Source organism: Aquarana catesbeiana, linkage group LG01 (assembly GCF_042186555.1).
Source record: "Aquarana catesbeiana isolate 2022-GZ linkage group LG01, ASM4218655v1, whole genome shotgun sequence".
NCBI lineage: Eukaryota > Metazoa > Chordata > Amphibia > Anura > Ranidae > Aquarana > Aquarana catesbeiana.
In genome coordinates this window covers 876,898,702-876,926,492 of record NC_133324.1, presented here as the reverse complement: position 1 = coordinate 876,926,492, position 27,791 = coordinate 876,898,702, and the positions used below count along the sequence as shown (strand labels likewise).

The following is a 27,791-nucleotide window of genomic DNA, read 5'->3' as shown; positions in this document are numbered from 1 at the left end:
GTGGAAACGTGCCCCCTTACATATGTGGTCCCTTGAAAAGTGCCCCCTTACATTGCTAGTCAATGTAGAAGTGCCCTCTTACTTTACTGGTGTAGCGCTACCCCCTGGAGGAGCTGCTTATTGTATATTTGTTTCTGCACTCTGCCTCTCAACCCTAAGAACAGTCCCAATCCCTCTGGCACACCTAATCTGCAGTATTATTGCGAAACACAACTGTGGTAAACCAGAAGGTATGTTTACTGAGACAAAAGTGACAAAAATAATATATAGCATAAACATGTACGTTAGATAAAAAATCTTAGTTTAAGTGACAAATTACTATTAATGATTCAGGGAAACACAGTGCAGTTAAACACAACAGAACCTCAGTTCACACTAATGATACCTATGCGAACAGGTATAGAGAGGCAAAGGACCAACCCCTTTAAGCTGTGTCAAACCTCTCCTCCCTGTACCTCAACCCACAGGCCCACAACAAGGCAAATAGCAAACATTCAGTAAGAACAGTTATAACCGTGGCTTGATTGGCCTCTTTTTAAGCAGAGTCCAGCTACCTGAAGGATCACCTTTAGGTTAGACAACAATAGTCTGTTGAAAGGGTCAGGAGAACAAAAGGGGGTTAACAGTAACTCCGTAGTTAAGATGAATCTTGTGGTCTTCAGCTAGCACTTTAAGAGCAGTTAAGCTAACATGAACTTAACCAGAAGAGAATGCTGGATCTTTCTGTGTAAACTAAACACAAGGTGGCGCTGTGACTGCTTGCTGGAAAGGTATTGTATCCAGAGGGACTGTAAACACCAGCAGTATGGAACACAGATGTCTGTATACAGAGTCTATGAAGTTAAGTGAATGTCAATCCTGTAGCATTATTGATACCAGCAAAGCAACAAGAAGAGAGATGTCTTTATTGCAATTAAATGAGCGAGCGCCCGCTCACCACTCCTGTGACCGAAAATGCAGAGGGTACCTCTGGATGAAAGTTGCTCCTTCTGGATCCTCCCTCAGGGTCCTGGCTCAGGGGATGGCGCCTGACCTCCGCCTACCCAGATCTGATGTGGTGGTAGTACAGAGGAAGCTGGAGCAGACTCCAGGCTGCCGCTGAACAGTGAGGTGATGCTGCCCACCCATTCCCCCCTCGATCACCCGCTTGATGAATCTTTTTGCACAAGCCACGACTCGGTCACAGAACACACGATCGCAGAGTCCCTGCTCATAGATCCAGGTCAGGGTCCCAAGAGAGTTTGCCAGGCTTCAATCCATCCCACTTATAGTCTCTCCCAGCAGCCTGTTCTTCTCTCTTCAGCAGTCTGGAAGTTGTAGTCCATAAACAGTGAAATCCCAATGTGAAACTTGAGTCCTGGAACTACAATTCCCTGTATGCTTTGCTTTCTGGTATTCACTCTGCTGGCAGGATTTAAGGACACAGTCTTTGCTGTCACTAGAGGGAAACCGTTTCACTGTAGCAATGTTGCAGAATGTCATCTGGTACTGCAGGTAAGATAACCAGCTCCCTGCTATATCCTCCCCCCACTAAAGAACCTTTGGTCCGCCAAAGGAAATAAAAGTCCTTGACCTGTTACATACTTATGTCAAGGGAAGGAAATAGGTTAATGCACACATGACAGTAAACAATTTGCATCTTCATAAGAAGAGCCCAAGCTCAGGCAGCTCATATCATGACACAGAGTTGCTAGAGGAACCTCCCACCAATTGTCGTAGGAAGGGAGGTTGTTCTGTACACACGCCACTGACACTGGAGTGTCTTGTATAGATGTACCAGGGGGTGAGTTGGGGTTGTCCTCCTGCAAATTAGCAGTGGAAGGACCAGGCACTTCAAGAGTCCTTTTGGAAGTGGGAACGACCTCATCAGAGCTTTCACCCAGAGCATCATAGGTTAGTCACTTAGTTAGTCACTCTCTGCTCTCTCTGTTCCTTAGGCACTGGTGTTACAGGGACACTGGTATTGTCTTCATCCACGGCCAAGTCTTCCTCCTGCACATCCACTTCAGCTTCCTGCATTTCAGCTTCAATGAATGGAGAAAAATCCTCAGAATCTGCTGCCAGCAAGGAAGATTGGGGGTCTTCAAGATCTTTCAGAGGTTTATTCTGAGGCACAATTTCAGGAAGCTCTGGTCTGAGAATCCCAATGTCTGTCACCTTGGAAGGAGAAGGAGGTGGGGTAGCAGACTCTGGTGTTTGAGATGGCCAGAACCAGTCTATTCCCATCTCTTCATCTTCGCTGTCATCTACAGCAAGAGGTACAGACTGAGATCTAGTCACTGGTCGGCATCTCTGAGAGGCTGTGGGTGTTGACTGAGAATCTGGCTGTGGTGCACATGAACTGCCTCCGACAGAGGCAACAGATAATTGCGATGCCAAGTCTTCAGCGGGCCTGTGCTTCCCTCTGGCTGGCTCTGGTACACTGGGAGCCCTGGGAGCTGTTTGCAGATGACATAGGGCTGTGACTTCCAGCGATCAGCCAATTTGTGCTTCCCAGGGACACCCAGATTCCTCAGCAGCACTCTGTCACCTGGTTGCAAGTCCTGCACTCGTACCCTGAGGTAGAAGTTTCTCTTGTTCCTCTGTCCTTGGGCAGCTGAGGCAGCTTGAGCCTTATCATAGGCAGTCTTCAGGCTTCTCCACAGGTGGTCCACATACCCTCTGTGGGACGTTGCTGGGGTATAGTCCAGGGACCTGCCGAAAGCCAAGTCTACTGGCAGCCGGGCCTCCCGCCCAAACATGAAACGGTAGGGGGAGTATACTGTGGCATCATTTGCGGTGCTGTTATAAGCATGCACAATAGCCGCTATGTGCTTGCTCCAGTGCTGCTTTTGCTCTGAAGTTAGAGTCCCGAGCATATTCAGGAGAGTTCGGTCTTCTCTGGTTGAGGATCCCCTTGAGGATGGTACAGGGTGGCTCTAAACTTCTTAATGCCCAGGAGGTCTAAAAGTCTCTTAATAAGACTGCTCTCGAAGTCTCTTTCTTGATCGGAGTGGATACCTTGGGGTAGGCCATAGTGCACAAAGAACTTCTCTACTAAGATCTTGGCCACCGTGGATGCTTGTTGGTCCATCATGGGAAATGCCTGGGCATACCGAGTGAAGTGGTCAGTTATTAACAGGATATTGCTCTGTCCACTCAGATCAGGCTCCAAGCACAGAAAGTCAGTGCACACCAGCTCCAGGGGTCCCTGGCTCTGAAGATGGTCCATTGGGGCAGCTTGGTGAGGCAAAGTCTTCCTTTGGATACATCTGAGGCAGGAGTGGCAATAGCCCTTGACGGTCACGTAAGACAGTTAACACCGTCTCCCTATGTTTTTCAGGTAGGAATTACTGCCATTTTTATTCAGGATTATCAGAGGGGCCCCTTCGGTAGACTGTAGAACAATTGTATTAATTTGGCTTTATTACCAAGATCTGTATTTATGCTGTTTGTGTCCCCTTTTAAGCTGTGACTTTGAAAAAGCTCACTTAGCTCAGTAAAAGACAGATCTTGAAATAGTTAGGTGTGTGAACGTCATTTTTGTACCAGTTGTTCTCCATGTCCAGAGTTTATGACTTAAGGTTAGTAGGTCAGTGGTTTCACAGAAAGGAATACACATAGAGTAATGTGTCATAGAATTGAGCAAAAAATGTTTGAAGAGATCTTTTAAAAAGTAAATCATAGATTATCCATAATATAGTTATTTGACATAGTTACTTAATTAGTTAGCTAGTTAGAATTTGTGTGAAATTATATATATATATATATATATATATATATATATATATATATTATTATTATTATACGCGATTTATATAGCGTCAACAGTTTACGCAGCGATTTACAATGTATAGGGGGACAACACAATTACAGTACATTTCAATACAAAAGGTACAGGAGGACCCTGCTCGTAGAGCTTACATTCTAAAGGGAGGGGGTGGTGGTACAAAAAGTAATAGCTGCAGAGAATGATTTGATGGGGGTGGCTCGGGGACAGTTGTTATGTGGGTGTGGGATAGGCTTCCCTGAATAAATGAGTTTTCGGGGATCTCCTAAAGGTAGACAGGTTAGGGGCTGATCGGACATACTGGGGCAGGGAGTTCCAGAGGATGTGAGAGACTCTGGAGAAGTCCTGAAGGCGAGCATGGGAGGAGGTAACAAGGGAGCTAGAGAGCAGGAAGTCCTGGGAGGAGCGGAGGGGACGATTTGGGTGATATCTGCAGATGAGGTTGGTGATGTAGATGGGGGCGATGTTGTGAATGGCCTTGTATGTTATGGTTAGCATTATATATATATATATTTATTCTATTATAGTTTAATATGGATTTGGCCATTTAGTAGAGGGTAAACACTACAGGTTTTTTTTTTTATAGAATACTGTTATATGTTTCTGTCAGTCAAAGAAGTTTAAAAGATGTGTCAGCTATTAGCAAAGTGAATATTTACATAATTACTAATACGATAAAATTTTACCTTTAGCTCAAACTATATACGGCTATAGTTGCATTTTGCTGACTTATAGATTTGAAATAGTATAAAAAACAGGGTCACAAAGGCTTAGCACACACTTACACACACACACACTTCGACACACACACTTCTTGACTCACTCTCTCTTCACACACAGAAGGGGACACTTTCATTACACACGCTTTCATACACTGAAGACATTTTGTTTACTTTAGGCCTATATTCAGCCTAACTCCTAAACAGCTGTTCTAACAAGACACTTCTATGACAATAGAGAAAGCAAGAAACAAATTATTTTCCTGTATTTTCTTTTACTACAGTTTTTATTCCTAATATCTTTTGTTTTGCTACATCAAGCTGTATGAAGTTTTACCTTTGTATTTATTTTCAAGTTGATGCCAAGTGTGATAAAGTAAACTCACACTTTGTTTTAAGACAGCCTTTCTATTGAACTATTGAACAAAACGCCTAGAAAAGACACTACTGACATTACACGTGTAGCGCACTACCCCTGTAGGAGCTGCTGGGTAGTTCTATCCTTTTCGCCAATGTGGTTCTATTACCCCCCCCCTTCCTTGAACTTGATGACACAGCAGACAGTCTTAAACGAATAAACGTGAAACTTTATTCTTTCCATTGGTGCATAGCTGAAAAGAATGTAAGTAGATCCTCAAGAAATATGAGCTGCCTTTAAAAACTTGGTTCCTGTAATGGTCTGCATATCTTCTCCCTCCTGTTTACTACTACTTCCCAACCGTACAGCATTCCCAAATTATGTCCGAAGAACGATACTCTGAATAAAGTTCTTAGACTGACTGTTTGGATTTCTCCAGGGTGATAACTCTTTAAGACTCCACGGTCAGCACCTTAACACCCTCAGTCTTTGGAATAACTGTTTCCCTGGGTTTACACTCACGTGTACTCCTGAGCAACCGTCCATGCTTGCCATAGAGGGTCCTCTCCCAGTCCTTCTCCTGTTGGTAGTAGCAGTCTTCTCCTGTTAAATGTTGCAGATTCCTCCTGTTATCTCCTCCATTTCTCCTCCCCGAATGGCACGTACCCCTCCCTAGAGGGGAGAGCTCTTGAGCTGCACCAGTCTCTACATGCTGTCTTCCTCTGCCATTCTTTTCCCATCAGCCAGACTCCCTCTGAGCATGTGACCCACAGTTTATATAGGCCTGAAAGCCCCTGCCCATTCAAATTAATGATTGGTTCAGGGTAACCCATACAACTAACTGTATCCTGTTTCCAATTTACCTATCCTCCAGCACCTCTCACTGGACAAACAAGGCATCACTCTCAACAGAATGCAGGTGGTCACACCCCAATTCTACTCTGTCATTTCTCCCAACCAAAATAAACTCAATCAAGCTTAAACCAACAGGGTAATACCTGTAATTTTTACCTAACACTAACCTTTACCAACTAGTTAGCACACACCTAAGTAGGTGGGCGCTACACATGTGTCTGTGAAGTTTTCCTTTATTTTTACGTAGACCACCCCCTGTTGCAGCTGCAACCAATCCCACTAACTGTGCAGCAAGCAGGCTTCCTTCGGGGAATCAGTGAGGAGCAAAAAGGCCTTCAATGCCAAGCTACAGAGAGGGTCTTCCAACTGGTCCCTTCACAGGTCTTTCTTTGAGAGCTTGGGCAGATCTTCATCCCAACTTGAGTGATGTTGCAACAACACCTGGGGACCCCAGCGGCTGACACTCCAATGTCCTCATCCCTGGCACCACCTCCAGCTTGCTGTTCCGCTCCTTGACATAGGGCTCAGACCCCTTCAGGGGTCAGTTGGGTCCATTCTTCTGGGGAATCTTGGGAAAAGTGGGGCCTCCTTGACAAAGCATCTGCATCCTTGTTCCCGATCCCTGGCCGGTATTTCAGGCTAAATGTAAACCCTGATAGGGCAGCCAACCATCTGTGACCTGTGGCGTTCAACTTGGCAGTAGTGAGTAGCTATGTGAGAGGATTATTGTCAGTTTTAATCACAAATTCTGCGCCATACAGATAATCCCTCAACTTATCCACCACTGCCCACTTCAAGGCCAGAAATTCAAGTTTGTGCGTGGGGTAGTTCCTCTCGGCGGGTGCTAAACTCCGACTCACATAGGCAACAGGCCGTAGGCGCCTGTCATGCTCTTGATACAGCACCCCGCCTAACCCTTCTTGGCTGGCATCTACATGTAGTTCATATGGCTTAATTGGATCTGCATAGGCCAAGACTGGAGCAGTTGTGAGGCCCCACTTCAGCTGCCTAAAAGCCTCTTCACACTGGGCTGCCACTGTTCCTGAATGGACTCTTTGGGCTTTCTGAGCCCTTCAGCTGATCTGACGGGCTCAGTTGAATGTGGATCATCGTCTTCCTCTTGGCTTTTCAGTAACTCATTGAGGGGGTGAGCTATTTTAGCAAATCCCTCGACGAATCTCCTGTAATATGAGCAGAATCCCAGAAATGACCTAAGCTCGGTCATATTAGTAGGTCTCGGCCAAGAGGTAACAGCTTCCAACTTCTGGGTGTCTGTGTCTACTCCATCGGCAGACACGATGTGGCCAAGATAGTTTACCGAAGGTTGATAAAACTGGCACTTCTCCAGAGAGAGCTTCAATCCCTCATCATGGAGTCTCTTCAGGACCTTCTCCAGGCGCTCTTTGTGCTCCTCCATAGTCCTGCCGAACACAATGATGTCGTCTAAGTACACCAACACCTCGATCAGGTTCATGTCACCCAAAGCTCCATCAACCTTTGGAAGGTAGCCGGGGTGCCAGACAGGCCTTGATGCATGCGGTCAGATTCAAAGAACCTCACCGGGGTAATGAAAGCGGTCTTTTCCCGATCCTCAGAGTACACAGGGATTTGGTAGTACCCGCTCTTCAAATCCAGCACGTTAGACTACTTTGACCCTGACAGGCTCTGTAAGGCGTCTTCTATTCTTGGAGTGGTATATTGGACAGAACTCCTCGACAGGGATTCCATCCTTTGCTCCCCCCACTAAATAAGACAGTGAGACGGGGTTGGCCAGATTCACTTGTCCTTGCAACATCCGAGCCGGCATCTTCACAGGTGAGGCTGTTATGTTGCGGACACTGAGATCATCCCGTGACTTCTCTGCAATGCCTTAGCTGAAACCACTTCTGGAATTATCTCTACCCCCATGTCGTCTTTCTGGCTGTCCGCTTCAAGGACGATTAAAGATTCCTTGATTTACTGGCTTTTCCATTTGGGCAACAGTAGAGTTTGAGGACTTCTTGGACTCTGAAACTTCTTTACTGGGTGGAATAGTGGGCTTGGCAGTCAGCAGGGCCATAATCTCTATCAGCTGTGACACCTGAGTCTTAAGGAGCTCAACCTCTGGGTCGTTATCCACTGCCCTGGCCACCCTGACCCCGACAAGAGATCCAGACCACTGGCTCTTCTTTTTATTGTCCAGCATGGCCTCCTCTTCTCACAAAATCTAGATCAGATCTGGGTACTTCAAGATGCCACCATCTTGTCAGGTTCTCAGTAGGAGGGTGATGGGGTCCAAAGGCTGGGCACCCCTCGAGACTTGTCGTCCACCTTCCGGGGGTCTATACCTTTCTTTAGCAAGATTTGGTGCAGGATCTTGTCCAAACGTCTCATGTAATCAGACAGCTTTTCTCCCTCATTTTGATAAGTGTGCTCCAACTGATACATGAGATTAGAAAACCTCTCTGTGCGCCCAAACACATCCTGCAGAATGTTCAGGTAGTCCTGAGCAACACAATCTTGCTTGCTGAGCTTCAAATTGCGGATGGCTTCTGAGACAGGCCCTCTTAAACTCTTTGTGATTCTCCGTTTCTTGTGAGTCTCAGGAATGTCCCATTCATCCAAGGCTTGTGTGGCCTGGTCCAGCCTCTTCAAAGTTGTCCTCCCCTGTAGACACTGGTTGTATTCCAGAAAAGGTCCTGAGTTTCCTATACCCAGTTTCAGAGTATGTAGAAGTGTCTTTCTGGCATTTTTACACAAAGTCTCCCAGAGCAGTAAAGAACACTGGTCCAGGGGTACCGTAGAAGGGAGTTCTTCCTCTGTTGCCTCGGCTTGGCTGGAACTGGCTGGACGTGTCTCTGATTCTTTCGGCTGAATTAGACAAAGCTCAATCTTGTTAGCCAATTGTACACGGGCCCTTGGAAATGGTCAGGGACTCCTTGCTTCCACTCTATCACCAGGCTCGACTGAGTGTATGCCTTCTTCTCCACACCACTAGACCACAGTGGCTGGGTCCATCCTGGTGGCTGCAGGGATGCTGTCTAGGGAAGTTAATTGCAGAGTAGCGGTAGATCCCAGGCAAGCCCCCACATGTAGCGCTACCCCCAAGGGAGCCACTTAATGTATATTTGGTTCTGCACTCTGTCTATCAACCCCAAGATCAGTCCCAACCCCTCTGGCACACCTAATCTGCAGTAAACCAGAAGGTATGTTTACTGAGACAAACGTGACACAAATAATATATAGCATAAACATGTACGTCAAAATTAAAATCTTAGTGTCAGAAACCATGAACCAGACCGAGACAGAAGTACAGTAAAATCACACTTGTTTACTAATAAAAATAAAAAGGTAAGTAGAGTAAGCGTAGTCAAAGCATAGCCAGAGTCCAGTAACCGGATCGGGTAGTCAGCCAAGCCAGAGTTCAGTAACCAGATCGGGTAATCAGCCAAGCCAGAGTTCAGTAACCAGATCGGATAATCAGCCAGGCCAGAAGTCAGGGATCCAAGTAGAGGAACAGCAAGCAGGATAAGGAGCCAGAAGGGGTGTCAGCAAAGCCAGTCTTTAAACAGGAACGCAGGAGATGGTTTCTTGTGATGTGACCAAGGCGAAGGCAGGAATGAAGTGAGCTGGAGATCTTTAAGTAGGCGGGACTGACGAGCAGATCCACAACAGCTGGTTAACTGTGGAGAGAGATGAGAGCTGGCAATTAGCCGGCAGCTGAGCGGCCAGCTCAGAGAAGGAAGGGCTGAGCCAACCCTGACAGTACCCCCCTCCTCAACGACCCCTCCCCCTCGGAGGACCACCGGGCTTGAGGGGAAAACGTGTATGGAAATCACAGAGGAGGGCAGGAGCATGTATGTCTGAGGATGAGACTCAGGAGCGTTCCTCCGGAACGTACCCCTTCCAATGCACCAGGTATTGTATGTGCCCAGGGAACCTACAGGAGTCAACAATAGATTGTACCTCATACTTCTCATGGTTCTCAACCTGTATAGGGTTAGGATGTGGCACAGAGGTGGTAAAGTGGTTGCAGACCAACGGTTTCAATAAGGAAATATGAAACACATTTGAGATGCACATACTAGGAGGAAGGTCCAACGCGTAAGCCACTGGGTTATTCCTGCAAAGGATACGGAAAGGCCCAATAAAACGAGGTGCGAACTTCAGTGAGGGAACACGTAGTCGGAGGTTGCGAGATCACAGCCAGACCCTGCCCCAACCTGGTAGGAAGGCGCAATCAGGCGTCTGCGGTCAGCATGGAGTCTGTACCTATTATTAGCATGACACAAAGCCTCCTGGACTTGTGCCCAAGTGGAATGAAGACCACAGAGATGCTCCTCTAGCTCAGGAATACTCTGCGGAACAAACGAGTCAGGCAACATGGAAGGTTGGTAATCATAATTCGCCATAAACAGAGACAATCGGGAAGCAGAATTCACGGCACTGTCGTGAGCAAACTCTGCTCATGGTAATAAGTCTGACCAGTTGTAGCAATGTAGGAATTGCTCCAAGGACTGATTGGCTCATACTGCAGCCCCATTGGACTGCGGGTGATACGCAGAGGAGAAAGCAAGCTGAATTCCCAGCTGTGCACAAAAGGCTTGCCAGAACTGGAACACAAACTGACTACCCCTGTCCAAGAAAATCACCTTGGGTAGCCCATGTAACCGAAAGATCTCCCGAACAAAAATGGAAGCCAGTTCCTTAGAAGTGGGCAACTTCTTAAGTGGAATACAATGACACATCTTTGAGAACCGGTCAACCACCATAAGGATAACTGTGTTGCCTTGGGAGTTGAGCAACTCCACAATGAAATCCATAGACAGGTGGGTCCAAGGGCCTCTCTCCATTGGGTATGGGTTGTAGGAGGCCCACTGGAAGGTTTCGTGGAGTCTTACTCTGAGCACACACGGAACAGGCAGCTATGAATGCAGTTACATCAGCACATAGACTAGGCTACCAGAATTGTTGGGAAATGGCCCAAATGAGTTGATTTTTACCAGGGTGGCCAGCTGCCTTGGGAGAATGATTAAGTCTGGAGCACGGCAGTAAGGAGACACTCTGGGACAAAGCAGCGGTCACAAGCACTCTCAGGAGGAGCATCGACCTGAGCAGCGAGAATTTTGTCACCCAAAGGAGAAGTAAGACTGATGCGAACCGTAGCCAGAATACGATCAGAAGGAATCATAGGAACTGGAACCGACTCCAACTTGAAAGTGGAGGAAAAGTGTTGTGACAAGGCGTTAGCCCCTACATTCTTAGTACCGGGTAAGAATGAGACAATGTAACTGAAACTTGACAAGAAAAGAGCCCATCGCGCCCTTCTGGGAGAGAGGTGTTTAGCATCAGACAATAATGTGAGATTCTTATGGTCAGTAAGAATGAGAACCGACACAGTGGTACCTTCGAGGAGATGTCTCCATTCTTTCAGGGCTAAAATGACTGCCAACAGCTCTCTGTCACCAATCGCGTAATTGCACTCGGCAGGTGACAATTTCTTGGAAAAGTAGCCACAAGGATGCATAGCACTCTCAGAGGTAGGACGTTAAGAAAGAAGGGCGCCAACACCAGTCTCAGAAGCATCAACCTCAAGGATAAAAGGTAACATAGGATCAGGATGTGCCAACACAGGAGTAGAAACAAAGGCAGCCTTGAGACTTTCAAAGGCCTTAATGGACTCCGGAGACCAACTCTGTGGGTTACCATTCTTTCTGGTCATATCGGTCAGGGGTTTGACCAGAGATGAGAAGTTATGAATAAACTTCTGATAATAGTTGGCAAAACCCAGGAAACGCTGCAGAGGACATAACCCCACGGGTTGAGGCCACTGTAGGACTGACGAAAGTTTCTCTGGGTCCATCAAAAACCAGCAGTGGAAATGACATAGCCCAGGAATTTAACCTGTTCCCGATGGAACTCAAACTTCTCCAGTTTACAATAGAGATTGTTCTCTCTTAATTTCTGAAGCACACGGCAGGCATCTGTGTGGTGGCTCTCCAGGGACTTGGAAAATATGAGGATATCATCGAAATAAACCACTACACATAACTGCAACAAATCTCGAAGGACATCGCTAATGAATTCCTGGAAAACTGCCGGGGTGTTACAAAGGCCAAAAGGCATTACGAGATGCTCATAATGGCCTGTTCTGCTATTAAATGCAGTTTTCCACTCGTCGCCCTCCTCAATCCTTACGAGATAGTAAAGCCCCAGGACCTTGGCTACCTTCCGGAAGCATGTTTCACTGCATTGTGGTGACCAGGAGAGAACCTCAGCACAGAGCCAATCAAAAGAGGGGTTATGCCTCTGTAACCAAGGATAACCAATAACCAGCAGAAACTTAGGAGAGGAAATCACTTGGAATTGGATCATCTCATGGTGAAGAGCCTGTACGGCCATGGACAACGGAACCGTCTCATGAGTCACATGGGCAGGCTGTAGAGGTCTCCCATCAAGAGCCTCAATGGCAAGTGTCATGCAGCTGCAACGGAATCGAGTGCTCCGATACAAAGGCAGCATCAATGAACAGGCCTGCAGCCCCTGAGTCGACTAGAGCCCGTATCTCAACAGACGACTCAGCCCAAGAAAGAGTAACCGAAACCAGGGGCTTATCCTTCTGGATAACTGGGGACGAAACAACGTCACCTAAGGTCTGACAGGACTTCGAGTTTTGGGCGTTCCCTGGACGGGTAAAGGCAAAATCTCTCCCTCCTCCTGACGAGCAGATCCACAACAGTTGGTTAACTGTGGAGAGAGATGAGAGCTGGCAATTAGCTGACAGCTGAGCGGCCAGCTCAGAGAAGGAAGGGCTAAGCCAGCCCTAACACTTAGTTTAAGTGGCAAATTACTATTAATGATTCAGGGAAACACTGCAGTTAAACACAACAGAACCTTCATGCTATCGATACCTATGTGAACAGGTAGTAGAGAGGCAGAGGACTAACCCCTTTAAGCTGTGTCAAACCTCTTCTCCCTGTACCTCAACCCACAGGCCCACAACAAGGCAAATAACAAACATCTAGTAAGAACAGTTATAACCGTGGCTTGATTGGCCCCTTAGCAGAGTGCAGCTACCTGAAGGATCACCTTTAGGTTAGGCAACAATAGTCTGTTGAAAAAGGGTCAGGAGAACAAAAGGGGGTTAACAGTAACTCTGTAGTAAAGATGAATCTTGTGGCCTTCAGCTCGCACTTTAAGAAAACTGTAATCCTGAATGGTAGAGCAGAGCAGTTAAGCTAACATGAACTTAGCCAAAAGAGAATGCTGGATCTTCCTGTGTAAACTAAATACAAGGTGGCGTGGTGATTGCTTGCTGGAAAGGTATTGTATCCAGAGGGACTGTAAATCCCAGCAGTATGGAACACAGATGTCTGTACACAGTGACTATGAGATTAAGTGAATCTGTATCCTGTAGCACTATTGATACCATCGAAGCAACAAGAAGAGTGATGTCTTTATTGCAATTAAATGGGCGAACGCCCACTCACCACTCCTGTGAATGAAAATTCAGAGGGTGCTCCGGATGAAAGTTGCTCCTCCTGGATCCTCCCTCAGTGTCCTGGCTCAGGGGATGGCGCCGATCTCTGCCGCACCGCGGCCTACCCAGATCTGATGTGGTGGTAGTTCAGAGGAAACTGGAGCGGCCTCCAGGCTGCCGCCGAACAGTGAGATGATGCTGCACGCAGATGCTACTCTGATCACCCACTTGATGAATCCTTTTGCACAGGCCGCAACTCGGTCACAGCACACACGATCGCAGAGTCCCTGCTCACAGATCCAGGTTGGGGTCCCAACAGAGTTTGCCAGGCCTTAATCCATCCCTCCTATCGTCTCTCCCAGCAGCCCGTTCTTCTCTCTTCAGCAGCCTGGAAGTTATAGTCCTTAAACAGTGAAATCCTAATGTGAAACTTGAGTCCTGGAACTACAATCCCCTGTATGCTTTGCTTCCTGGTATTCACTCTGCTGGCAGGATGTGATGACACAGTCTTTGCTGTCACTAGAGGCTGTCACTAAACCGTTTCACTGTAGCAGTGTTGCAGAATGTCATCTGATACTGCAGGTAAGATAACCAGCTCCCTGCTACATCGGTCATTGTAGAAGTCCCCCTTACTTTACTGCTCATTACTGCTCATACATTGCTGGTCATTGGAGAAATAATCCTCTACATTGATGGTCTTTGGAGAAGTGCCCCCTTTTATTGATGGTTATTGGAGAAGTGCTCCCTTAGGCCTCATTTGCACTTGCGTTTTAGGGGTAGTAAACCCCCCCATTAAGCTGCATTTTTACTGCCCCTCAATTACACCCCTGTTGCTGCTGAGGCAGTGGCCAAGGTGTACACATGCTGAGGTCACAGTGCAGGAATTATACTCCATGTTGAACCATGCAAATGAATAAGACTATGCTGCAACTGCCCCAGAACTGCATACAAGTGCGGTTGAGCTACGGATGTTTGGTAATTAGGGGGTTAAAAAAGGTGCACAGGAGGCAATACAACATACAAAACATGTCACATGTGCTTTTGCCCAGTACATTTTCAATCAAATGTGACACAAGGTTTCCTAAATGTTTGCGTAGCACATATTCTGGATCAGCATCATTAGACAGAACCATTTCTAATGTGCGCAAAATTAAATGAGATGGCAATATAGGAGGAAAACGATGAAAATGGAAAAACCCGTGTATTAAAACAGTTTGCGACAACTATGACCATGCTAATGTTAGCTCCAGCACACATGGACAGATGCCATAAACATAGGGGATTACTTTATCTTTATTTACAATGTGGTTCATGCCTGACCAGAGGAAAAATGAAATTGATGACCAGAGTGATAATGAAAACAGTGAGATATATGACATTTATGACAGTGAAAAAAGAAGAGTACAATTTTCAGAGACAGTAATTCGAGAGTTTTTGCAATTCTCAGATAGAAAATAGTCGTTTACAAAGGTTTTTTTTAGACATGCATGATGAACTAGTTTGAGATGTGTAAGCTATTATATGGGTAGCAAGCATGGATCCATTGAGAGGAAATTTAGGTTGAAGAGATTTATAAGACACTTTTATCCATATTAGTCAACCAATTAAGGATTAGTTTGACAAGACAATATATGTACAGTGTCTTGAAAAAGTATTCATACACCTTGAAATTTTCCACATTTTGACATGTTACAACCAAAAAAATGTAAATGTATTTTATTGGGATTTTATGTGATAGATCAACACAGAGTGGCACATAATTGTGAAGTGGAAGGAAAATGATAAATGGTTTTCAACACTTTTTACAAATAATTATCTGAAAAGTGTGGTGTGCATTTGTATTCAGCCCCCTTTACTCTGATACCCCTAACCTAAATCTAGTGTAACCAATTGCCTTCAGAAGTCACCTAATTAGTAAATAGAGTCCACCCGTGTGTAATTTAATCTCAGTATAAATAAAGCTGTTCTGTGAAGCCCTCAGAGGTTTGTTAGAGAACCTTAGTGAACAAACAGCATCATGAAGGCCAAGGAACACACCACACAGGTTAGGGGTAAAGTTGTGGAGAAGTTTAAAGCAGGGTTAAGTTATAAAAAAAATATCCCAAGCTTTGAACATCTCATGGAGCACTGTTCAATCCATCATCCGAAAATGGAAAGAGTATGTAACAACTGCAAACCAACCAAGACATGGCTGTCAACCTAAACTGACAGGCCGGGCAAGGAGAGCATTAATCAGAGAAGCAGCCAAGAGGTCCATGGTGACTCTGGAGGAGCTGCAGAGATCCACAGCTCAGGTGGGAGAATCTGTCCACAGAACAACTATTAGTCGTGCACTCCACAAATATGGCCTTTTTGGAAGAGTGGCAAGAAGAAAGCCATTTGAATTAAAGCCATGAAAAGTCCCGTTTGCAGTTTGCGAGAAGCCATGTGGAGGACACAGCAAGCATGTGGAAGAAGGTGCTCTGGTCAGATGAGACCAAAATTCAACTTTTTGGCCTGAAAGTAAAAAGCTATGTGTGGCAGAAAACTAACACTGCACATCACCGTGAATATACCATCCCCACCATGAAACATGGTGGTGGCAGCATCATGTTGTGGGGATGCTTTTCTTCAACAGGGACAGGGAAGCTGGTCAGAGTTGATGGAAAGATGGATGGAGCCAAATACAGGGCAATCTTGGAAGAAAACCTGTTAATGTCTGCAAAAGACTTGAGACTGAGGCGGGGGTTCACCTTCCAGCAAGACAATGACCCTAAACATACAGCCAGAGCTACAATGGAATGGTTTAGATCGAAGAATATTCATGTGTTAGAATGGCCCAGTCAAAGTCCAGGCCTAAATCCAATTGAGAATCTGTAACAAGACTTGAAATTTGCTGTTCACAGACACTCTCCATCCAATCTGACAGAGCTTGAGCTATTTTGCAAATAAGAATGGGCAAAAATGTCACTCTCTAGATGTGCAAAGCTGGTAGAGACATCCCCAAAAAGACTTGCAGCTGTAATTGCAGTGAAAGGTGGTTCTACAAGATATTGACTCAAAGGGGGCTGAATACAAATGCACACCACACTTAACAGATATTTATTTGTACATTTTTTTTGAACACCATATATCATTTTCCTTCCACTTTACAATTATGTGCCACTTTGTGTTTGTTTATCACATAAAATCCCAATAAAATACATTTACTTTTTTGGCTGTAAAATTTCAAGGGGTGTGAATACTTTTTCAACGCACTGTATGTGGGTGGATCTCAAACACGCAGTTATGGAATACAACCTAAGAATATTTCCAAACGAAAAGCAAACAAGTACGAGAAAAAGTTTTCTAATGCTGTTACTTACTGTAGCTGTAAAGAACACTAAAAGACTTGATTTCTGCTAAGAAGCAGGATGTTGTTAAAGGGCAACTATCATGCTTTTGAGTCTGTGACTCAAAAGTACAGAAAGACAGGTGTAGCGATACCCCCTAAGGAGCTGCTTTTGTTTGTTCAGTCCGTTACCCTGCCTCTGAATCCCAATAACATCCTCAGCTCCCTCTGGCACACCTGGCAACAGTGCAAGTGCAATGATCAATGAGAAACACTCACGCTATGATAAAACACAGAAACTGTCTTTACTGAAATATTTCTCTGGAAGAACAACAGACAGCAACAGCATACATTCAAGTAACGGACTAGAGAGCAATAACTGAGATTTAAGAGCAATATAGCTCGCAATACTATATTCAGGCTGCTTTCAGGGGATTCCAAACCCGAGAATAACCCCAAGAGCAGAGGCACACTTAAATGGAAAATAAATCACAATAGGACACTTTATATTGGATTGGTTACCTCTTCTCAAATTTGGCTCTATGAGTCCAGGTAGAAGGAGAGCAGAAGACTGACCATCTTTATGTCAGACCTCTCTCTTCTGTCCCCTGAAATCACAGGCCCAACTACAAACACTGTACTCAGTTCAATATTCAGTGGCTTAACTTCCCAGATAAACTATCCCGCAACACCCATTACAAATACAGAGCCCTAAACATGTGTGCGCGTGCCCATATGGCACTAGTAACTTCAGTCTCTTGGAAGGAAGATGAGGCCTTGGATTCTTCAGCTAGCCACTCTCGTTGGTGCACTTAAACTTCTGAATAGCAGGGCCAAACAACACAACTGGCCGATTATCAAGTAAAGAATGCAAGATCTTCCTCAGCAGGGACAATAGTGTCTGTATACAACGTCTGTATCTGGGTGGTCTGATATCCTGTAACACAAGTGTCAGCAAGGTGACTAACAGCAATGATGTCTGTATACAGTGTCCATACAACATACAAATCTGTGTGCTGTGTTCTTGTTTCATGCAAATGGGCCTCACCCTATCCTGCGATCAAGGCCCAAACGAACGTCCTGGAACAGGCAGGCTCTTCTAGTGACTCGACTGGTCACTTCACACCGGAACACTTTACACCGTCGGTGCAGGTGCGTCTGGATATGTATCTGGGATCCCCCTCTGTCAGGCTGGATGTCCCGACTGGGCTGTGGATGCCTGAAATCACACAGTGGACTGACCTAGGAGGAAGCCCCTCTCCCTAGATCTAATCTCTTCCTTTGCCACATGTAGTCTGCCTTTTCCTCGGGAAATCAAAATGAAGTCTCCCCTTTCCTGCCAGCAGAGCATGCTGGTCTTTTGTAGTTCCATACAGTTCAATCTGAATGTGAAACTTGAGTCCTGGAACTACAATCCCCTGTATGCTTTGCTTCCTGGTGTTATCACTCTGCTCACAGGATGTGATGACTCAGAGTTTTAGGGCCCTTTCAGTCTTAGGCGGTTTGCAGGCGCTATTGCGCTAATAATAGCGCCTGCAAACCGACCCGAAAGTGCCGCTGCTTTGTCTCCAGTGTGAAAGCCACACTGGAGCGGTGCGCTAGCAGGACGGGAAAAAAAGTCCTGCTAGCAGCATCTTTGGAGCGGTGAAGGAGCGGAGCGTATACCACTCCTTCACCGCTCCTGCCCATTGAAATCAATAGGACAGCGCGGCTATACCGCCAGCAAAGCGCCTCAGCAGAGGCGCTTTGCGGAGGTTTTTAACCCTTTCTCGGCCGCTAGCGGGGGTAAAACCGCCCCCGCTAGTGGCCGCATACCGACGGTAAAGCGCCGCTAATAGCGGCGCTTTACTGCTGACGCCGCCCCCGCCCCTGTGTGAAAGGGCCCTTAGCTGGCACTAGAGGGAAACAGTCTCATTGCAACAATGTTGCAGGGTGTCTTTTGATACTGCAGGTAAGATAGCCAGCTCCCTGCTTCCTAAGCATCAAGCAGAGTCCGTCAGAGTCATTTTAAGGATTTAGTGGCCTGGGTGCTTAAAATTTTCCACACTCTATAGTTTAATTTTTTTCCTGTTAAATGCAGCAAGTAAATATTATTTCCTAAAATAAAATGTGCTAAATTATGTTGATTGTACTGTGAAATTGTTTCATGAACTTTGTAAAAATGTTTTTATATATATATATATATATATATATATATATATATATATATATATATATGTATATTGTCAAAAGTATTGGGATGCCTGCCTTTACACACACATTAACTTTAACCACTTCAGCCCCGGAAGATTTGGCTGCTCAATGACCGGGCCATTTTTTGCGATTTGGCACTGCGTCGATTTAACTGACAATTGCGCGGTCGTGTGATGCTGTACCCAAACAAATAGAGCTTTCTTTTGGTGGTATTGGATTACCGCTGCGGTTTTTATTTTTTTGCACTATAAACAAAAGAAGAGTGACAATTTTGAAAAAAACACATCTTTCACTTTTTGCTATAATAAATATCCCAATTAAAAAAAAATGTTTTCCTCAGTTTATGTATTCTTCTACATACTTTTGGTTAAAAAAAAAATCGCAATAAGTGTATATTAATTGGTTTGGCATAAGTTATAGCGTCTACAAAATAGGGGAAAGATTTATGGCATTTTTATTATTATTTTTTTTTTTACTAGTAATGGTGGTGATCAGTGATTTTTATCGGGACTGTGATATTGCGGCGGACACATTGGACACTTTTGACAAATTTTTGGGACCAGTGACATTTATACAGCGATTAGTGCTATAAAAATACACCTATTACTGTATAAATGTCACAGGCAGTGAAGGAGTTAACACCAGGGGGCAATCAAGGGGTTAACTGTGTTTCCTCACTATGTTCTAACTGGGGTGGGACTGACTAGGAGAGATGACAGATCGGTGTTCATAAGCAGTATGAACACACAATCAGTCTCTTCTCCCCTGAGAGAACCAGGATCTGTGTGTTTACACACACACAGATCCCAGTTCTCGCTCTGTTATGAGCGATCGCAGGTGCCCGGCAGTCATCGCGCTCGCTGGGCACTCGCTTCGGCCCCAGTGGCGAGCCGCAGGGGTGCGCGCCCCCTAGCGGCCAAAAGGCAAAGAGACACAAGGTAAGGTTGTTTTGCCCAGGGAAGCCAACCTGCCACAGTAAAACTGCGGCGGCTTGTCCGGAAGCGGTTATTAGCATCCCGGTTTTAGTCCGTAGCGCATTGGGGAGGTATGGCACTGATGTTCAATGAGAAGGCTTGACTCGCAGTCTCCGCTTTAATTTATCCCAATCGGTTGAGGTGCAGGTCAGTCAAGTTCCTCCACTCCAAACTTGCTCATCTATGTCTTTATTGACCTTGTTTGTGCACTGGTGTGCAGTCATGTTGGAACAGGAAGGGGCCATCCCCAAACTGTTCCCACAAAGTTGAAAGCATGAAATTGTCCAAAATGTCTTGGTATGCTGACGCCTTAAGAGTTCCCTTCAGTGGAACTAGGGGGCCAAGCCCAACCCCTGAAAAACAACCCCACACCATAACCCCCCCTCCACCAAATGATTTGGACCAGTGTACAAAGCAAGGCACATAAAGACATGAATGAGCAAGTTTGGGGTGGAGCAACTTGACTGGTCTGACTTCAACACTAGAACACCTTTGGGATGAATTAGAGCGGAGACTGCGAGTCAGGCCTTCTCCTTCAACATTAGTGCCTGACTCCTCAAATGCACTTCTGGAAGAATGGTGAAACATTCCCATAGACACACTCTTAAACCTTGTGGACAGCCTTCCCAGGAGAGTTAATGGCTGCAAAGGGTGGGCCAACTCAATATTGAACACTATGAACTAAGACTAGGATGACATTAAAGTTCATGTGTGTGTAAAGCCAGGGATCCCAATACTTTTGACAATATAGTGTATATATATTTTTTTTATTTTTATTCTTTTTCTGTGCTGCTATAAGATCCCCTATCATTATTATAATGAATAGCTACACAGGTTTTTTTTCAATTTTGTTCAATTTACTCTCCTATCCTGCACAGAACACAAGACTGGTGTTTATTTCAGGATAGAAAGTGATGTTATTGTGACAGAATGTAACCTTAAGGAATTTTCCCAGTCGTATCCTATTGTTGCAGCTTTATTTCTGGCTGAACATGCAAGTAAATGTCAAGGTAAGTCAGAGAGCCTGTCCTCACACATATGTATAATTAATGAGGTTCTGCTACTCGGCTCTCCTGTACAAAGGTGAGAAGAGAGAAAGTACTGAAAATGTGTAAAGCAGATCCCAGGCTGAAGCTGGAAATCTCAGCGGGGGGGGGGGGGGGGGGGGGCTCTGGCTATGTCAATAACCCAGGTCTATTTGACACTGTGAACTGACTGTACACATTTGCCCCAATGACTGTGGCTTTTGCTGGCACCAAGGTCAAAGGTTTTCCACTAATCAGCATATAGAAGCAGAAGGCTACATTGGTGAGCTTATTTTAAGGAAAACTCAGGGCAAGAAAATGTCTTGTTACCCATGGAAACCTGTCAGAATCCTTTTAAAATTGTTAGACCGGGCTTCAGGAGTGACAGCAAGAATCTTTACTTGCTGTTCTAATGTGTATGGATGCTTTCTCTGCAAGTGAAAGCAAGCTTCAGATCAGTTACGTTTGACTGTTATGATTGTGTGCAATAGCTAGGTTGTGTCTGGAAGCCACAGAAGCAGGATAAATATCGTTTTCCCATGCTGTGCAAAGTAATAGACATTGAACAGTACCGATTAGGGATTAGCTTTGAGTTCCCAAGCTGTTCAAAGTTTGGGAAAATGGTGAATTAATGGGCCTATTTGCTATTATAAAATAACAATAATGAACTTTCTGACCTTTGAACTGTGCTCAGATGTTTAGAAGGGCCAATAATGGGAGAGATAGTTTCTCCTATACAGTATATTGCTATACAGTGCTATATAGTGATGTGTTGTGCTACATTACAGTACATTGCACTGTGGTGAGCTACATAGTGTGCACCCCCCTGTATTCACTGTGCAACATTGCGCTACATTACAGTGAATTTCAGTGTGGTGTGCTACATAGTGTGTACCCCCTTGTATTCATTGTGCTGCATTGTGCTACATTACTGTGAACCAAATTGTGGTGTGGTACATATTATTGTTTTCCACCCTTTGTGTTCACAGTGCACAGACCCAATAGTTCTTTTTAGGAATACTTTTTTAATGTTTTGGGGATTTTCTTTGAATTTATTTAATGTTTTCTTGTTCCTTTTTTTACTTTCAGGTAAGTTAAAACAACAAACAAACATAAAAATGAAAGCATTTATTAACCCCCCCAAAAAAACAAAAAAAACCCTCATCCTGTTCCCTTTAAGCATGTTATACAGCACAGTGCTTGTACTGTGTCATTTGGCTTCCTGTATCACCTATAATACCTGGCTGATCCTGCCTGGCTATACCCCCCCATACGCTGACTCCGATATATCAGGGCTGCTGAGCTCTGACACAGGAGTCAGTACGTGCTTTCATCATCTGCAGCTCTGCTATCTGTCCTGTGTCCTCTCCTCCCTCCCCGAGTGTCTGCTTGTGTCAGCGCCTGCCCCCCAACCCCCCCCCCCCCGCTCCTGCTGCTCTCATAGTTAACATTAAAAGCCCCCATCCCCTCTGTATTATAACAAGAAGGTCCCCTATGTCTGTGTTATATCATATATATGCGTATCTGTACTGATAACACAGCGTCTTCTGTGCTTCTTCTATCTCCTCTCCTCCCCGGCTGACGTCAGCTGCAGTGCTCGGCTCTGCCCACCTGAACTGTCAGATAGACAGAAGACAGGACAGAGGAGGCAACTGATCGCAGGAAGATGGTGTGTTATCAGTACAGATAAGCATATTTATGATATAACACTAACACAGGGGAACTTATTGTTCTAGTACAGAGGGGATAGGAGCATTTTACAGCTGTGTTTTAGGAATTATATTGTTTTATTTTAGGTATGTTTGGGTATGTTTTATTTTAATATAATTACCCTTTTTTTTTTAAAAAATTGAGGTCTGCAGTGTGATTCCTGACACGGGTAAAGCTGCCCATTGTTTGCAGCATATAACCTCATACTAGAGTTTCATTCACCAAATCCTTGCTCCTCCTTTTGCCATAGCTGCTAATAAAGTTAGGTAATCCCCTGTATTCATCACGTCTGGGAGGCCTAATGGGTGAAAGGTTCTTCACACTCACCTATTAGGGGGCAAGCAGGGTCCACATCACCTGGAAAAGGCAGTGTCTGAGCTGCAACTTTGCGAAGCAAGGCATATCTGCCTGTTCTTTCTGGCAGCGGGCATGTAAACAGGTGCTTACAGGAGTTCACTTGGTTTTACAGGCTACCTAGGATGGGAAGGGTTTAAACTTGCTCTACATTTTCCTGGGCATTTTCTGGGCTCTACCCTCCACATTGTGCTGTAAATAAATAGGGTGATGGAGACTTGCATGGGAAGAATGGAGAGGTCAAGCCAGAAGATATAATCATCAGCGAGATCTGGAAAACACTGATGGGTACTGCTTAACCAGAACTCTACCACTTATGGACTTTCACCTTGGGGAGGTATGCATGGTGTAGCCTGTAGTTGATTAGTTAGTTAGGGAGAAATCAAGATTCGATTGTTGGACTGTATTCCTGAAATGTTCCAGTAAAGTTTTTTACGTGTTTAAGCTTGGTCTGAAGTTACCCAAACGGGTGCATGAATGTACATGGCATATCGGAAGAACAGGGCCTGTAAAGCACACATGGAGTGCAATGTGAGGATGGAAGACTGCCAAGGAGGGTTAACCCAGTTGAGGAGTTGGGGGGAAGTGTGTTGTTGCTATGGGTAACCATGGACTGGTTACCCATGATGGTGTGATAGCAGCCAGCGGAGAGCAGCATTCACTAAACTGGCTTTATCGCAAGGAGAGTTGGCAGGCCATTTCTTGCTGCCAGAGACTGTAGAGGAGGTAAGTGATAGGCACAAGAGCAGGAAAGCAGGATTGCATCCAGGGGCAGCTTGCATAGGAGTGAAGCAAGCAACCATCCTATTCTATCAGATTAACCACTTCAATACCAGGCACTTAGACACCTTCCCGCCCAGACCAATTTTCAGCTTTCAGCGCTGTCGCAATTTGAATGATGATTGCGCGGTCATGCTACACTGTACCCAAACAAATTTTTTATCATTTTTTTCCCACAAATAGAGATTTCTTTTGGTGGTATTTGATCACCTCTGCGGTTTTTATTTTTTGCGCAACAAATAAAAAAAGACCGAAAATTTTGAAAAAAAACAAGTTTTTCTTTGTTTCTGTTAAAACTTTTTGTAAATAAGTACGTTTTCTTCTTCAATGACGGGCACTGATATGGCTGCACTGACGGGCACTGATACGGCGGCACTGATGGGCACCGATGAGGTGGCACCAATGAGGTGGCACTGATGAGGTGGCACTGACGGGCACTGATGATGGGCACTGATAGGCGGCACTGATGGGCACTGATAGGTGGCACTGATGGGCACTGATAGGTGGCACTGGTATGCGGCACTGATGGGCACTCATGGGTGGCACAGATGGGCACTTATAGGCGGCACTGATGGGCACTCATAGGTGGCATTGATGGGCACTCATAGGTGGCATTGATGGTTAATTATGGGTGGCACTGATAGTTGGCACAGATGGGCACGGATGGGCACTGATAGATGGGCACTGATGGGCACGGATGGGCACTGACAGGTGGCATGAATGGACACTGATGGGTGGCACTGATGGCACTGCTTGTTTGCAGTGATGCCCCTAAGGGTGGCATTGCTGGGCATCACTGCAACATAATAGTGCCAATCAGTGCCCATTTGTGGGCACTGATTGGCACAGATTTGGCACACTGGGCACATGTGGATGGCCATGGGGTACATACCTGGCCATCCACATGTTGCCCCTTCCCTGGTGGTCCTAGTGGCGATCCCTGGTGGTCCAGTGTGGTGATCTGCTCGGGGGCTGCAGTGATAAACAATCAGCGCAGACCCCCCCTGCCAGGAGAGCCGCCGATCGGCTCTCCTCTACTCGCGTCTGTCAGACGCGAGTGAGGAAGAGCCGATCAACGGCTCTTCCTATTGACAGCGTGATCAGCTGTGATTGGACACGGCTGATCATGTGGTAAAGAGCCTCCGCCGGAGGCTCTTTACCAAGATCGGTGTAGCGGTGTGTCAGACTGACACACCGCTCCACCGATCGCCGCGATGCGCGCCCCCGGGGGCGCGCTGCGGCATGTTATCCTGCTGGACGTCATATGACGTCCAGTCAGGATAACAGAACCACTTCCCGGACGTCAATCCGCTATAGGGCGGGCGGGAAGTGGTTAAACTACCCCATGGTGTGCTCCACATAAAAAAAGAAGTCTAGACAGCTTCTCTAACGCGTGATCTGAACATTTGGTATAGACCAATGTAGGCTGTTAAACTAAATATAAAGCCAATTTTTCTTCTTGCATCCAAAATGTAATAAACACACAAGTCTAAAAAGTACTGTAGCTGTTTTCCAGCCTCATAAACAATGTATTTCATTTTAGGAAACCGGGAAAAGGTCTTTCTAACCCAGCATGACTGTATAAAAACAGTGCAGAGAGCAGAAGAGGGACCTGTTAAGAGATGCACTATTATAATACAGTCAGAGCACTTCATAAAATACCTTTTAGCTGCATCATGTATGAATTTTGATGGAAAAGAAATCATACTAGTGGGATTTAAAAGAAATCTAAAAATAATTTTTGTATTCTCACCCCTTCCGCTCAGCTGTGTTATTACTTATAAGGGGGCACTAAAAGTAAAGTTAATATTAAGGGGCTACTAAAAATAAAGTTAACATTACTCAACAACTACCAGGCACTGCCAGCCTAATATTCGAGGAAAATGGGTATGAAAATAAACTCAAAACAGCAAAACAGAAGATGGACTTGGTGTGTGCGTGTGACTACTGTAGACACATTTGACTGTAAGCTCCTCTAAGCAGTGACTGATGTACATGGCAATGTGATTTATGTGTAGGTGGCCATAGACATTAGGGGGTCGTCAGACAAGCAGACATTAGATTTTAATATTCTTCATCAGCTGGAAATACAGTGTAAGTGCAAAGGGGAGTGCTGTGGAACATTAATGCATGGGTTACATTGTAGACAGGACAAATATATTTCAGAAAAATATTTCTACTTACCATGTTCATCCAGCAAGATATTATCTGGTTTAATATCCCTGTAAAAAAAAGAGAGAACATAAATATTGAGTGTACTTATAAAAAACAGTTTTCCAGTCATTATATGATGTCTATTATTCAATTCGAACAGTACAAGGTATATAGACTGGGTGTCTTTAATCATAAACAATGCATAATTAAAGGAAACATGGTGTTCTTGTAGAAATGTGACAGATGCCATTGCTTATCCTTCTGAAAATGCTAGCTGTTTGACAGTCAGGCAGATTGTCCTAAATGCAGGGCCATGCTGGAGTGGATGTGGCCACTTTTGCATCCCCACCACTGGCTACTTGGGGCATTGGTGCACATACACAGACACACACATACAGGGATGCTAAATCTGTTAAAAATGCAGACTCAGTGTCATTGAGAAGAGTTTCCTGCCTGGCTGCTGTGCCTGTCATGCAAGCAGGTGTAGTGGCTGGCAGTGCTCTGTTCAGTGATGCTGCACCTGCACTTTTAACAGGCTTTGGGTCACAAAAAACGTTAGGCAGGAAGCTCACTGAGTTACTGAGTTTCCATAGGCATGCACAAAGGGTGTGCCAGGTGTGCCTGGGCACCCCCTATTCACTACATGCAGTGTCTTTCCCCCCTACTGCGCAGGCTTCCCCCGTGTTGAGCCTCCCCCCCAACTGCAGTGCTGCTGGCTTCCCTCCTCTCTTCTCCCCCGGCTGCTGCGGGGGGGGGGGGGGTCTTTCAGGATGGAGAGCGGGGGAAGGGGCTAGTTAATATGTCATTTACCAGCCCCTTCCTTTTCTAAATGAACACACTCACTTACTGCATTCATTCATAAATGAAGCATAGTAAACTGTGTTTACTATGCTTCAATATGTGAATGAACAGGAAGACGCTCAGCACAGAGCACTTCCCATTTATTCACTGTCCAGTGCAGCTTAGGCTGCAGAGAAAGGCATGCATGTTTGAACTTTGGGGTGCACATCCTAATGCAATAGGCTGCAACATGTGAGTTGGAGATGGAGTGTCCGGTATGGGTACTCCAGCATCATTCCTGCTTCCCATTCTGCCTCCATAAATGCCATCTATGGTACCTATTCTTCCAACTGGCCTCAAATGCAGCATAGCCCTGTCTGCATGGCTTCAATACATTATGATTCAATCAACTTGAACAAGCATTCAGCAAGTGAACTAAAGATGAACTTGTTATCCACATTCGTGTCCCAGTGTAATGCCCCGTAAACACGGTCGGACATTGATCGGACATTCCGACAACAAAATCCTGGGCAAAACCCTTGGCTCAAACTTGTCTTGCATACACACGGTCATACAAAGTTGTTGGAAAATCCGATCATTCTGAATGCGGTGACGTAAAACACGTACGTCAGGACTATAAACGGGGCAGTAGCCAATAGCTTTCATCTCTTTATTTATTCTGAGCATGCGTGGCACTTTGTGCGTCGGATTTGTGTACACACGATCGGAAATTCTGACAACGGATTTTGTTGTCGGAAAATTTTATAGCCTGCTCTCAAACTTTGTGTGTCGGAAAATCCGATGGAAAATGTGTGATGGAGCCTACACACGGTCGGAATTTCCCACAACAAGGTCCTATCACACATTTTCCGTCAGAAAATCCGACCGTGTGTACGGGCATTAAAGTTGTTAGATCAGCATGATAGCCAGGAGGCTAGCATTTTCAGAAGCAGAATTTTGCCAGGGCAGCCTCTATATCTGTCCTTTAGGCTAGGTTCACACTGATGCAAACTGGATGCAGGTTTCCCTGCATACAATTCGCATGACAGGAGACTGTGACGGGCTCTCAGTGGAGTCGGTTCGCACAGCTCCGGGGCAGCCACAGAGCACATTGGAAAAGGGTCTTGTGTGTCTTTGGCTCCGTTTCAGGTGCAAATTTAACCACAATTTTGGACCTGATTCACACCTGAAACGGTGTACAGGGATGCACCTGACCCCTGCTGTGAGGGAAAGGATTCACAATTCAGCAAAGGGATTAAAAACAAAAACAAAATATAAGCATTAAAAGTGAAAGGAATAATACAGTGTTATAAAAATACAAAAGAATAATTAAAAAAAAGTGAAAACAGTT

The 27,791-nt window shown here is 45.3% G+C and overlaps 1 protein-coding gene across 2 annotated transcripts in view; it reads right to left on the bottom strand.

Moving 5' to 3' along the window:
* STK32B (serine/threonine kinase 32B) overlaps positions 1-27,791 on the bottom strand; it is a 335,065-nt gene that overhangs the window by 134,970 nt on the left and 172,304 nt on the right. For both annotated transcript variants that reach the window (XM_073610257.1, XM_073610249.1), the window contains one exon: positions 25,691-25,728. In XM_073610257.1, coding sequence (XP_073466358.1) covers positions 25,691-25,728 — 38 coding nt within the window. The remainder of the gene's footprint in view (positions 1-25,690; positions 25,729-27,791) is intronic.